At 41.6% G+C, this 15717-nt stretch overlaps 1 protein-coding gene across 1 annotated transcript in view; it reads right to left on the minus strand.

The window, feature by feature from the left end:
- The window catches only part of C6H17orf75 (chromosome 6 C17orf75 homolog), a 31092-nt gene that overhangs the window by 6996 nt on the left and 8379 nt on the right, over nucleotides 1-15717 (minus strand). Inside the window, exons 5-7 of the mRNA XM_083148256.1 lie at nucleotides 2418-2475; nucleotides 1990-2109; nucleotides 1493-1557 (exon numbers count right to left, since the gene is read on the minus strand). Of these exons, the coding sequence (XP_083004382.1) occupies nucleotides 1493-1557; nucleotides 1990-2109; nucleotides 2418-2475 (243 nt within the window). The remainder of the gene's footprint in view (nucleotides 1-1492; nucleotides 1558-1989; nucleotides 2110-2417; nucleotides 2476-15717) is intronic.

The raw sequence follows: 15717 nt of genomic DNA on the forward strand, positions 1-15717 counted from the left end.
GTCACACTTATCAAGAGGAAAAAAAAAAAAATCTGCTCACTTTGGCTCCTTTCTAAAACTAAGGAAATAAATTCAGTACATACCAAACAAAGACATGCAATTTTAGTAGAAGACATAATTAAAATGTTATATATGGTCATTATGAAAAACATACAATGCACAACCATATGTTGACACTGCAATTTAGATTTCAGTTTCAACACACCCCATCCAAATTTAACTCTCTCAGCACATGTTACTCTGCCCCCACCTGCAATGCAGCATTTTTTTTTTGCCCATTTTGAGAACAAATTTGTACTGCGATCAGGTCTGATTAAGGGCCATTATGCAGTGTTATATTTCACACAGTGTCACTGAAATTCCATTTAGAGTATTTGTGCTTCTTCTATTATAAACATGTTCAGGAGAAAATACACAATATTCACAATTGTGACCATGAAAATGGTTCAATTATTGGGGATTTTTTCTCCCGCCAAAGTCAGTCACTTTGCACTAGGACAAGCTCGTACTGTTTTTTACTATGCTAAAGTATATTAATGAACCACTCTAAGACATCCTGACATAATTTTAACTAGATCGGAGCATCTTCATAGGTTTCGTTATTTTCACCTAAAAAGTGAAACTTCAGGCCTCTTGCCGGAACAGAAGATGTTGACTCAGATCAAAATGCTTTTGCACGTTTCTTATTCAGGTCAAGTTACAACTTTTACATACTAGCCGATTTTGAATTTCTCAATTTCAGATTTTTCACTCCGTCCTAATGTGCATATAGGGCACTAGTAACAGGTCAGTGTACTTGGGCTTGTCCTGAACAGAACGTCATTGAACACGAATATTGAAATTCGTTTATGTCCTGAGGAATAAGGAGAAAGAAACCCCTATGTGAACATAGTCTTTTGACCCCAGGTCAGATATCAGTGTTTTGATAAAACGAATAGACAGAAAGATAGACATCACAGTGGAGTCCAGTTCAAGTGTTGGGGACCCCACCGATTATTTTGATCTATTATACAACACATTGGGGATACAGCGCATTTGACCCAAATGTGTGGCTACAGGCCAGCAGAAGCAGTGGTACCTAATGTAAGGCTACAGGCCAATAGAGGCAGTGGACCTTGGGGTAGAGCCACCAGCACTCTGGGGTACAGCCACAGGTCAGCAGAGCCTCGTACGCTGAGACAGGGCTATGTGAAATGTCAACAACTTGAAGTTTGTTATCAGCAATTTTCCCAGGATACAGCTAAGAGAAAATGCTGGGTCTGTATCCCCAGCCAGTTACACTCCGGGCTGTGGAACAGAAAGATAATTTCCTCTGTCTTTTAAAGCGTCCCCATTGCAAATAGGCTTGTAATGCAAGAGCTAAATCAATAACGCTTTCATAATGAGGATGTCACATGGTTACAAATAGCCATAAAAACCTGCAAGGCACAGTTCTAGGAGAATAAGATTTGGAGAGAAAGTACCATCCCCATGTCACATGACAAGTGTTTACCGGATGATGTCATTCTGAGTTCTGTTGTCAGAATTTATGATTTCCACAGTAGTGTAGCTCAGCGCCTGCACACAAAGAGCAAGTTGTAAGTGGATGAGATGCAACACAGCTGTAGTAAAGGTCAACTAAATATAGAACACAAGCTCCCCAATACTGTATACATGATATAGTTGTCTGCACTTAAAAAATATCTGTGCTGTCCTCCCAATAGTTTTACTGACAGAAAGTCTGCAGTCCATACAGAAAAATTCTATCCTATCTTCAAAACCTCATCTGAATATATATATATATATATACACATACACATATATATACATATATATATATATATATATATATATATATATATATATATATATACACACATACACACACACATACATACATACATACATACATACATACATACATACACGCTTGAAAACAGCTATCAAGAATAATAAAGCATCTCTGTAAGGGTTATTGATGACGTAACACTTGGAGTAAGAATATCTTACCGCATGTAACAAATAAGCCAATTTCTCCTGGAACAGATTCACCACTCTGTGGATTGGTAGCACTGAGTCTTCAAACCAACTGCTTAGATATGGTCTGATGTCAGACTCCAAGTTAGTCATCTAGATGGAAATGCAAACGTGTGAAGTATATGTAAGGTAAAAAAAATAATAATAATCAGAAGCAATTGATGCATAGTTCTAGAACCAGAACTCAGCGCTACCCATCCGCATGCAAGGACATGACATCACACAGCATGTGCCTGGGAAGCAGTAGAAGAGAAGGACGGTGGCTGCAGCTTTCTTACAGTAGTACTAAGGTAGAACAGGTTAGTGAGGATCTGTTAGGGAAGTGACTTTGCTGAAACCCTTAGCTTTGGGTACGGGCACCAAACATAGATAGATTTTTTAAACTCCAGCAGTAATCCTACCTGAGGCTTCAGTTTGGTCCTCAGGCCTTTTACATGTTGGTCCAGCTCCATTCTGAAGGTAAAGTCTTAAGGAAGCAAAACACAGAGGAAATGCAGGGGATGTGTATCATGGAAACTGCACTGTTTTTTTATATACTGGAAGTAGCATTTTTGAAGTTGTACATAGGTAGTTTTTACGATACGCAATACAATTTAAATTGTATCAGTGATGGGACAAGGCGTGTGGTTTAGTCAAAATAATGGCACAAAATGGGAAAGTGGTGAAAAAGGTAGAAGGGCATAGATAGACAGGAGGGGTCCAGGATTGAATGACATGCTACTTGATGGAGGCGAGTACGTGAACACTCCTGTATTCCAGGTGTATAGCAGTAAGAACATAAGGGGGCTACTGTAAGGAATTGGGTAAAAAAAAAAAATTATATATATATATATATATATATATATATATATATATATATATATATATATATATATATATATATATTTTTTTTTTTTTTTTTTTAAACGGAATGAGGCAGACCGGTTCCCTGCAGCAACCTCTGCCATTTTTCCTGTTCGTGGAATGGGGAGGGGATGCCTGTGACACCTGTAGTATATCCTTCCCCATTTGCATCCCCACAATGGAAACCCTCTGGACAGGGAAGTGCACTGCAAGCTCCGGTGTGCTAGAGTTTGCTGCAGAGAGCTGATCCAGTCTGGCGTTGTGGGGTCCATAATGTTCTGAGCATGGATGGGCCTATGAGATATATATACTTAAGGTGCCCATACACGTTACAATTATTGTATACAATATTGTATACAATATCGCATCTCACCGCATCTCGGTTTTGCGATAAGAGGAGATGAAATCTAGTACAAAAAGTATGTGCAGCACATACTTTTTGTACTAGATCTCATCTCATCTGATCTCATCACAAAACCGATATGCGATGAGATGCAATATTGTATACAATAATTGTAACGTGTATGGGCACCTTTAGTGTAAACAAACAACCCAGCATGGTGAATGTAGAAGCATGTAGCCGGCCACATGGCAAAAAGCTTGACAGCCTGTTTTCGGTGGTCCAACCACCTATTTCAAGACCACTTTGAGTGCTCTTAAAAAAAATTGGTTGGACCACCGAAACAGATAAATTATAGACAAGATTTAAATTGGTGGTGTGCAGATCTACATTTCCCTCACTGGAAGAATATAAAAAAAAAATAATTATATATATATATATATATATATATACAATATTGTTTCCAGTGCACTCACGGTAAAAAGATCAACATGGGTGGTGCTCCCATCAGGCACATGTTACTCCAACATGGTCCAAATCCACATAATTTGAAATCAGGGCACTCACCAAGCAGCAATATTTCAAGTGCTTTTTTATTCCACCAAATTCATTTGCTGTAAGCCGACGTTTCGGACCTGTTACAGGCCCTTAATCATGGCGTCCTGTGTCCCACATAGAAGGCAACTGAACTACAAGCCACAAACAACACACCTATATAGGGCAGTAATTAAACCAATATAATCCACCTGAACAGACAGGGAATACCCAATTACATGCATCTCACCACAGCACATAATGGGTTAATTCCAATATCACAGGACATAATATCAATACTATAGATGGAGGGTCTAAATTGCCAAAAATATCGCTATGAAAAAAATAATATAAAGATAATAAATAACATACCCAGCGTCTAATGAGTAAATCACGGAGAGAGCACTTACTTCCGGGTGGGCGGTGGTCACTAACTCGTCATTAATGACACCATCAGGTCTTGCACCAATAGCGCCCTCCATTCCTTCAAAGGTGGGCCGTCATACTCCTCTCATAGGTCAGTAACATACTCCGGTGCGCCCTTATCCAATATGGCGCCTCAGCCTTCAATCACATGATGCGCATGTCCCACCTGATATGTATCTCACTAAATTCACTACGTGATGCGCATCACGCGTGCGCGTCATCGCGCATCACACACAACGTGTGTTCCTCTGGTGCGCCCTTCTCTAATATGGCGCCTCAACCTTCAGTCACATATTCCGCATGTCCCAACAGGTATGCATCTCATTAAATTCACTACGTGATGCGCAACACGCGTGCGCGTCATTGCGCATCACACACAGTGTGCGTCCCTTTGTATTATCCCTAAAAGAATCAGCCCCATACAGGAAGTGGGCTACTATAGCGCAACTGTGCGTTCCAACCCAATGGAGCGCAAAAATAAAGGGGAGTATGTAGATAGCCTCTGGCTTGTCCTCAAACAGTCTGTTCTTAGAAAAAAACTGTTTAAAAAAACTGTTTCAAAAAAACATATCCCCATAGGCGGTTTGTTCATGGCTTGCAGTCAATATACCAATAAAACAACATATATAGTTACGAACAATACAAACATATAAACATATTAAAAAGAGCAAGGTATGCTAATATGGTCACATCAACATTATTCTAACTAGAATACTTTCCACTCTCCAGGGTAGACTAGTGATTCAGTAAACCATATAGGTCCCTAACTATTATATAGCTCCATTTAATGTCACACATCCACCTAAAGGCCAACAGTAACCAATATTTCAAATATTACGAAGGAGGATAAAGAGGATGGTCAAAAAATGCAAAATTGGAGAAAATTGAGAAAAAATGAGAAAAACGAGAAAAAATGAAAAAATCGTAAAAAAGTAAGTTCCAGGATTGAGGATCATAGAAAGCATTTAAATGAATTATATTCATTAAGGCCTCTAGGGCTGATGGTGTCCAGCGAGTATATCCATCTCGCCTCCTTTTGTAGGAGCAATTTTGCTCGATCTCCACCACGGTCCAGCACCGGGACCTGATCAATAATAATGCTCTTCAGTGTAGATAAAGCATGTTGTCTCTCCAAAAAATGGCGCGCCACTGGTTTATCACTGGATTTGGTCAGTAACGCCGCTCTAATACTCGAGCGGTGGTTGGCCATACGCTCCTTGAATGAGCTGACCGTCTTTCCCACGTATGTCAACCCACACGGGCATTTCAGAAGATATATTACATGGTCAGACGAGCATGTGAGCCTGTATCTGATCTTAATTTTGCGACCACTTTGTGGATGGTAAAAGAATTCTCCCGTGTTCATCGATTGACAAGTGGTGCAACCGACGCATCGGTAGCATCCCAAACGTGGTGTTCTCAGCCATTGGCTACCAGTTGATTCCTTGAAATTCAACATAGGTCTCATCAACAGGTCACGGAGATTTCTACCCCGTCTGTAGGCAATCATGGGCTGTTTATTATTCAGTTTTAGCTTTGGGTCAGATGACACTATATTCCAATGCCTTTTGATGTTATTCCTGAATCTTGGTGCCCTTGTATCATGTGTTGTTGTCACAATCATGCGATCCAACTTCTTTTTATCTTTCGCGGTCTTTTCTCTCTGATGGATTTCTTTAGCACGTTTCAAGCTGCTATTTATAATTTGTGGTGAGTACCCCCTTTCTTCAAACTTTATCCACATCTCTTCAACTTGGGCTTGTGTGTTCTCTATATCAGAATTTGTTCTGAACACCCTCAGGAACTGAGATATTGGCAGTCCATTCTTCAAGTTGGTAGGATGATAGCTTGTATAGTGTAAAAGGGAATTTCTGTCAGATGGTTTTTTGTATAACTTTGTGCCAATCATGTCACCATCTCTGTAGACTGTTACGTCCAGAAAGTCAATGGCCGTGGCACTCGCAGTGTGGGTGAAGCGAATGGGGGAAGGCAGTTCATTTAGATTGTGCACCATCTCTTCAAAGGTATCCATGGTGCCTCGCCACAACAAAAAGACGTCATCGATGAATCGATAGTATTGCATGATGTTACAACCATATGGGATTAGGATATTGTTTTCTTCATATTCCGCCATATAGATATTGGCATATACGGGGGCCAAATTCGAGCCCATGGCCGTACCTCTGCGTTGGACATAATAATTAGCGCCATATAGAAAATGGTTGTTAGTCAGAACTTCTTCAATTAAGGTACAAATAAATTCAATAGGTGGTGTGTTATGATTGGCTTTTATCATACGATTTCTTACTGCCTCAATCCCCTCTACATGCGGTATTACCGTGTAGAGGGATGAGACATCCATGGTCGCTAAGATTATCTCTGACCCTGTGAATTCAATGTTTCTTATTTTCATAAGGAAATCAGGGGTATCCCGAATGTAGCTAGGGATAGCTTTAACAATAGGCTGAAGGATCTGGTCCACAAACTGAGCCATAGGTTGCATGACAGACCCCCTGGCAGAGATGATGGGTCTGCCAGGGGGTTTGTCCAACCTCTTGTGGACTTTTGGCAAAGAATATAAAATCGGACAAATGGGCGCATCAACCTTAAGATAATTGGCCACCATATCATCAATCCAACCAGACACAGCGGCTTGTTCGATCAGACGATCAATTTTGTTTTTGATTTGGTACATTGGGTTCTTATTAACCCTCTCATATACTGTCGTATCGCTTAATTGATCACAGATATCTGAATGATAGTCAGTATAGTTCATCACAACAACCGCTCCCCCCTTATCCGCGGGGCGTACAACTATTTCTCTGTTGTTTTTCAATGTACAAATAGCCTCACGCTGAATCGGGGTGAGATTGTCATGCATGTTGTTATCTGCACACTCATTCAGATCTATGTCAATCATGCGGAGGAAGGCCTTGATATTAGGGTTGTTGGTGGGGGGATCATAGGTACTTGGCCTTTTTAGTACCTGATTTAATGAAGCACCAGTGACTTCTACAGTATCATTGAAATGGTCTCTGAGCCTTAGTTTTCTGCCCAGTCTATAATGATCAATGACTGTGTCAAACTTGGGTCGTGAGCATATGGGCACAAAGCCCAATCCCATACTCAACAGATTTTCTTCACCCATAGTCAGAGTATGATTAGAGATATTAATGACTGGATTTACCTCTGTCGATCTCTTCCCCTTCTTTTTGTAGCCGCCCCGCCGCGTTGGCGTCCTTGGGCGTTTCCCCTTTGGTGGTCCCTGGATGGACCGCCCCGCTCCCCTAAAAAATGTTGCCTATTACCACTAGGTGGAAGGCTTTCAGACCCGTCGTTGTCTGTAGATGACTGTGAGGAGCAAGTGTCTACGGTGTATATTGGTCTACGTCTGTAGTTCCTACGGGGCCTATTCTGATTATCTCCCATGAGCCATCTATAAACTGTATGTTGTTTATAGTCCAAATTTACGGTCTCAAGTTTCCTCCTCTTAAAACTCACTAGTTCATTTTTATATTTCTCAACAGCATTGTTTAATTTATCCAACCATTTTTCTGTTTTGTCCTCAATGAGGATGGAGTGGGCAACCTTTTTAGCTTCATTCAGCTCAATTCTGACTTTTGTTAATTCTGTGCCCACTTCCTCCACCACCAATAAAACCAGATCCAAGGAGCATTTATTCAATACCCCACACCATTTCGAACAGAAGGTCGGATTAGTACGACCTATGGTGGGGGTATTGGATATCCTAAATCCCCTTGGGATCTTCTTATTCCGATAATAATCGGACAAGAATTGTCCGTGTAGGACCAAATCGGTCTCCTTTTTAGTTAGACGCAACAGTTTATGATACTGATCAATTGGTGTCTCTGCCGGAAGACTGCCAAAGTCATCCTGCTGGAATAATACCTTGGCAGCGTCATCCTCAGACAAAGAAATCAGGCCAGTTTCTGCTTGGTATAACAATGCTTCATCCAATACTGGTCTCTGAGACATAACAAATGAATATTGCACAGCCGACACAATTCGTGAATGTACAGACAAAAAATAGACAGTGATAATATGCTCCAATTAAAAACAATTGGTATACAGGGTATTAGTCATCTACATATATTCTATTTTGCTTAGTGACGCATCCTTTTACCTCCTGTATATTCAAAAAAATGTTGTTTTACTATTCACAGCAAGACAATCGCCCCATAGAGAAAAAAGTTCATCCTCAGAGAAAAAAACCTCATATATCCAGGTGCAGAGTCACATATATCCTCCCCATAGGTTGGTATATTTTTCATGCAATATTGTTTCCAGTGCACTCACGGTAAAAAGATCAACATGGGTGGTGCTCCCATCAGGCACATGTTACTCCAACATGGTCCAAATCCACATAATTTGAAATCAGGGCACTCACCAAGCAGCAATATTTCAAGTGCTTTTTTATTCCACCAAATTCATTTGCTGTAAGCCGACGTTTCGGACCTGTTACAGGCCCTTAATCATGGCGTCCTGTGTCCCACATAGAAGGCAACTGAACTACAAGCCACAAACAACACACCTATATAGGGCAGTAATTAAACCAATATAATCCACCTGAACAGACAGGGAATACCCAATTACATGCATCTCACCACAGCACATAATGGGTTAATTCCAATATCACAGGACATAATATCAATACTATAGATGGAGGGTCTAAATTGCCAAAAATATCGCTATGAAAAAAATAATATAAAGATAATAAATAACATACCCAGCGTCTAATGAGTAAATCACGGAGAGAGCACTTACTTCCGGGTGGGCGGTGGTCACTAACTCGTCAGCTCATTCAAGGAGCGTATGGCCAACCACCGCTCGAGTATTAGAGCGGCGTTACTGACCAAATCCAGTGATAAACCAGTGGCGCGCCATTTTTTGGAGAGACAACATGCTTTATCTACACTGAAGAGCATTATTATTGATCAGGTCCCGGTGCTGGACCGTGGTGGAGATCGAGCAAAATTGCTCCTACAAAAGGAGGCGAGATGGATATACTCGCTGGACACCATCAGCCCTAGAGGCCTTAATGAATATAATTCATTTAAATGCTTTCTATGATCCTCAATCCTGGAACTTACTTTTTTACGATCTTTTCATTTTTTCCTCGTTTTTCTCATTTTTTCTCAATTTTCTCCAATTTTGCATTTTTTGACCATCCTCTTTATCCTCCTTCGTAATATTTGAAATATTGGTTACTGTTGGCCTTTAGGTGGATGTGTGACATTAAATGGAGCTATATAATAGTTAGGGACCTATATGGTTTACTGAATCACTAGTCTACCCTGGAGAGTGGAAAGTATTCTAGTTAGAATAATGTTGATGTGACCATATTAGCATACCTTGCTCTTTTTAATATGTTTATATGTTTGTATTGTTCGTAACTATATATGTTGTTTTATTGGTATATTGACTGCAAGCCATGAACAAACCGCCTATGGGGATATGTTTTTTTGAAACAGTTTTTTTAAACAGTTTTTTTCTAAGAACAGACTGTTTGAGGACAAGCCAGAGGCTATCTACATACTCCCCTTTATTTTTGCGCTCCATTGGGTTGGAACGCACAGTTGCGCTATAGTAGCCCACTTCCTGTATGGGGCTGATTCTTTTAGGGATAATACAAAGGGACGCACACTGTGTGTGATGCGCAATGACGCGCACGCGTGTTGCGCATCACGTAGTGAATTTAATGAGATGCATACCTGTTGGGACATGCGGAATATGTGACTGAAGGTTGAGGCGCCATATTAGAGAAGGGCGCACCAGAGGAACACACGTTGTGTGTGATGCGCGATGACGCGCACGCGTGATGCGCATCACGTAGTGAATTTAGTGAGATACATATCAGGTGGGACATGCGCATCATGTGATTGAAGGCTGAGGCGCCATATTGGATAAGGGCGCACCGGAGTATGTTACTGACCTATGAGAGGAGTATGACGGCCCACCTTTGAAGGAATGGAGGGCGCTATTGGTGCAAGACCTGATGGTGTCATTAATGACGAGTTAGTGACCACCGCCCACCCGGAAGTAAGTGCTCTCTCCGTGATTTACTCATTAGACGCTGGGTATGTTATTTATTATCTTTATATTATTTTTTTCATAGCGATATTTTTGGCAATTTAGACCCTCCATCTATAGTATTGATATTATGTCCTGTGATATTGGAATTAACCCATTATGTGCTGTGGTGAGATGCATGTAATTGGGTATTCCCTGTCTGTTCAGGTGGATTATATTGGTTTAATTACTGCCCTATATAGGTGTGTTGTTTGTGGCTTGTAGTTCAGTTGCCTTCTATGTGGGACACAGGACGCCATGATTAAGGGCCTGTAACAGGTCCGAAACGTCGGCTTACAGCAAATGAATTTGGTGGAATAAAAAAGCACTTGAAATATTGCTGCTTGGTGAGTGCCCTGATTTCAAATTATGTGGATTTGGACCATGTTGGAGTAACATGTGCCTGATGGGAGCACCACCCATGTTGATCTTTTTACCGTGAGTGCACTGGAAACAATATTGCATGAAAAATATACCAACCTATGGGGAGGATATATGTGACTCTGCACCTGGATATATGAGGTTTTTTTCTCTGAGGATGAACTTTTTTCTCTATGGGGCGATTGTCTTGCTGTGAATAGTAAAACAACATTTTTTTGAATATACAGGAGGTAAAAGGATGCGTCACTAAGCAAAATAGAATATATGTAGATGACTAATACCCTGTATACCAATTGTTTTTAATTGGAGCATATTATCACTGTCTATTTTTTGTCTGTACATTCACGAATTGTGTCGGCTGTGCAATATTCATTTGTTATGTCTCAGAGACCAGTATTGGATGAAGCATTGTTATACCAAGCAGAAACTGGCCTGATTTCTTTGTCTGAGGATGACGCTGCCAAGGTATTATTCCAGCAGGATGACTTTGGCAGTCTTCCGGCAGAGACACCAATTGATCAGTATCATAAACTGTTGCGTCTAACTAAAAAGGAGACCGATTTGGTCCTACACGGACAATTCTTGTCCGATTATTATCGGAATAAGAAGATCCCAAGGGGATTTAGGATATCCAATACCCCCACCATAGGTCGTACTAATCCGACCTTCTGTTCGAAATGGTGTGGGGTATTGAATAAATGCTCCTTGGATCTGGTTTTATTGGTGGTGGAGGAAGTGGGCACAGAATTAACAAAAGTCAGAATTGAGCTGAATGAAGCTAAAAAGGTTGCCCACTCCATCCTCATTGAGGACAAAACAGAAAAATGGTTGGATAAATTAAACAATGCTGTTGAGAAATATAAAAATGAACTAGTGAGTTTTAAGAGGAGGAAACTTGAGACCGTAAATTTGGACTATAAACAACATACAGTTTATAGATGGCTCATGGGAGATAATCAGAATAGGCCCCGTAGGAACTACAGACGTAGACCAATATACACCGTAGACACTTGCTCCTCACAGTCATCTACAGACAACGACGGGTCTGAAAGCCTTCCACCTAGTGGTAATAGGCAACATTTTTTAGGGGAGCGGGGCGGTCCATCCAGGGACCACCAAAGGGGAAACGCCCAAGGACGCCAACGCGGCGGGGCGGCTACAAAAAGAAGGGGAAGAGATCGACAGAGGTAAATCCAGTCATTAATATCTCTAATCATACTCTGACTATGGGTGAAGAAAATCTGTTGAGTATGGGATTGGGCTTTGTGCCCATATGCTCACGACCCAAGTTTGACACAGTCATTGATCATTATAGACTGGGCAGAAAACTAAGGCTCAGAGACCATTTCAATGATACTGTAGAAGTCACTGGTGCTTCATTAAATCAGGTACTAAAAAGGCCAAGTACCTATGATCCCCCCACCAACAACCCTAATATCAAGGCCTTCCTCCGCATGATTGACATAGATCTGAATGAGTGTGCAGATAACAACATGCATGACAATCTCACCCCGATTCAGCGTGAGGCTATTTGTACATTGAAAAACAACAGAGAAATAGTTGTACGCCCCGCGGATAAGGGGGGAGCGGTTGTTGTGATGAACTATACTGACTATCATTCAGATATCTGTGATCAATTAAGCGATACGACAGTATATGAGAGGGTTAATAAGAACCCAATGTACCAAATCAAAAACAAAATTGATCGTCTGATCGAACAAGCCGCTGTGTCTGGTTGGATTGATGATATGGTGGCCAATTATCTTAAGGTTGATGCGCCCATTTGTCCGATTTTATATTCTTTGCCAAAAGTCCACAAGAGGTTGGACAAACCCCCTGGCAGACCCATCATCTCTGCCAGGGGGTCTGTCATGCAACCTATGGCTCAGTTTGTGGACCAGATCCTTCAGCCTATTGTTAAAGCTATCCCTAGCTACATTCGGGATACCCCTGATTTCCTTATGAAAATAAGAAACATTGAATTCACAGGGTCAGAGATAATCTTAGCGACCATGGATGTCTCATCCCTCTACACGGTAATACCGCATGTAGAGGGGATTGAGGCAGTAAGAAATCGTATGATAAAAGCCAATCATAACACACCACCTATTGAATTTATTTGTACCTTAATTGAAGAAGTTCTGACTAACAACCATTTTCTATATGGCGCTAATTATTATGTCCAACGCAGAGGTACGGCCATGGGCTCGAATTTGGCCCCCGTATATGCCAATATCTATATGGCGGAATATGAAGAAAACAATATCCTAATCCCATATGGTTGTAACATCATGCAATACTATCGATTCATCGATGACGTCTTTTTGTTGTGGCGAGGCACCATGGATACCTTTGAAGAGATGGTGCACAATCTAAATGAACTGCCTTCCCCCATTCGCTTCACCCACACTGCGAGTGCCACGGCCATTGACTTTCTGGACGTAACAGTCTACAGAGATGGTGACATGATTGGCACAAAGTTATACAAAAAACCATCTGACAGAAATTCCCTTTTACACTATACAAGCTATCATCCTACCAACTTGAAGAATGGACTGCCAATATCTCAGTTCCTGAGGGTGTTCAGAACAAATTCTGATATAGAGAACACACAAGCCCAAGTTGAAGAGATGTGGATAAAGTTTGAAGAAAGGGGGTACTCACCACAAATTATAAATAGCAGCTTGAAACGTGCTAAAGAAATCCATCAGAGAGAAAAGACCGCGAAAGATAAAAAGAAGTTGGATCGCATGATTGTGACAACAACACATGATACAAGGGCACCAAGATTCAGGAATAACATCAAAAGGCATTGGAATATAGTGTCATCTGACCCAAAGCTAAAACTGAATAATAAACAGCCCATGATTGCCTACAGACGGGGTAGAAATCTCCGTGACCTGTTGATGAGACCTATGTTGAATTTCAAGGAATCAACTGGTAGCCAATGGCTGAGAACACCACGTTTGGGATGCTACCGATGCGTCGGTTGCACCACTTGTCAATCGATGAACACGGGAGAATTCTTTTACCATCCACAAAGTGGTCGCAAAATTAAGATCAGATACAGGCTCACATGCTCGTCTGACCATGTAATATATCTTCTGAAATGCCCGTGTGGGTTGACATACGTGGGAAAGACGGTCAGCTCATTCAAGGAGCGTATGGCCAACCACCGCTCGAGTATTAGAGCGGCGTTACTGACCAAATCCAGTGATAAACCAGTGGCGCGCCATTTTTTGGAGAGACAACATGCTTTATCTACACTGAAGAGCATTATTATTGATCAGGTCCCGGTGCTGGACCGTGGTGGAGATCGAGCAAAATTGCTCCTACAAAAGGAGGCGAGATGGATATACTCGCTGGACACCATCAGCCCTAGAGGCCTTAATGAATATAATTCATTTAAATGCTTTCTATGATCCTCAATCCTGGAACTTACTTTTTTACGATTTTTTCATTTTTTCTCGTTTTTCACATTTTTTCTCAATTTTCTCCAATTTTGCATTTTTTGACCATCCTCTTTATCCTCCTTCGTAATATTTGAAATATTGGTTACTGTTGGCCTTTAGGTGGATGTGTGACATTAAATGGAGCTATATAATAGTTAGGGACCTATATGGTTTACTGAATCACTAGTCTACCCTGGAGAGTGGAAAGTATTCTAGTTAGAATAATGTTGATGTGACCATATTAGCATACCTTGCTCTTTTTAATATGTTTATATGTTTGTATTGTTCGTAACTATATATGTTGTTTTATTGGTATATTGACTGCAAGCCATGAACAAACCGCCTATGGGGATATGTTTTTTTGAAACAGTTTTTTTAAACAGTTTTTTTCTAAGAACAGACTGTTTGAGGACAAGCCAGAGGCTATCTACATACTCCCCTTTATTTTTGCGCTCCATTGGGTTGGAACGCACAGTTGCGCTATAGTAGCCCACTTCCTGTATGGGGCTGATTCTTTTAGGGATAATACAAAGGGACGCACACTGTGTGTGATGCGCAATGACGCGCACGCGTGTTGCGCATCACGTAGTGAATTTAATGAGATGCATACCTGTTGGGACATGCGGAATATGTGACTGAAGGTTGAGGCGCCATATTAGAGAAGGGCGCACCAGAGGAACACACGTTGTGTGTGATGCGCGATGACGCGCACGCGTGATGCGCATCACGTAGTGAATTTAGTGAGATACATATCAGGTGGGACATGCGCATCATGTGATTGAAGGCTGAGGCGCCATATTGGATAAGGGCGCACCGGAGTATGTTACTGACCTATGAGAGGAGTATGACGGCCCACCTTTGAAGGAATGGAGGGCGCTATTGGTGCAAGACCTGATGGTGTCATTAATGACGAGTTAGTGACCACCGCCCACCCGGAAGTAAGTGCTCTCTCCGTGATTTACTCATTAGACGCTGGGTATGTTATTTATTATCTTTATATTATTTTTTTCATAGCGATATTTTTGGCAATTTAGACCCTCCATCTATAGTATTGATATTATGTCCTGTGATATTGGAATTAACCCATTATGTGCTGTGGTGAGATGCATGTAATTGGGTATTCCCTGTCTGTTCAGGTGGATTATATTGGTTTAATTACTGCCCTATATAGGTGTGTTGTTTGTGGCTTGTAGTTCAGTTGCCTTCTATGTGGGACACAGGACGCCATGATTAAGGGCCTGTAACAGGTCCGAAACGTCGGCTTATGCGGGGTACACACCAGGACGACCCGCTCACGATGCACATCGTGAGCGGGTCGTCAGTGTCTCGTCCGACCCGCTCACGATGACGCGGGAGGGCACGACCCGCTCACGATGTGCACCGTGAGCGGGTCCGATCCGATGGCGACCCGCACCCGGTTCTATGGTCGTCATTGAGATCCTACCTGCAGCAGGTAGGATCTCAATAACGACCGACCGACCCGCGGGACCGCGCATCGGATCGGAATCGCTCCACACCAGGTCAGAAAAGGGCCCAATCAGCACACAATCTACATCCGATTGATCGGAATTGGATCTAGATTGTGCTGATCGGGCCCTAGTCGTCCTGGTGTGTACCTAGCATTACAGCAAATGA

Source organism: Crinia signifera, chromosome 6 (assembly GCF_055691185.1).
Source record: "Crinia signifera chromosome 6, ASM5569118v1, whole genome shotgun sequence".
Lineage (NCBI taxonomy): Eukaryota > Metazoa > Chordata > Amphibia > Anura > Myobatrachidae > Crinia > Crinia signifera.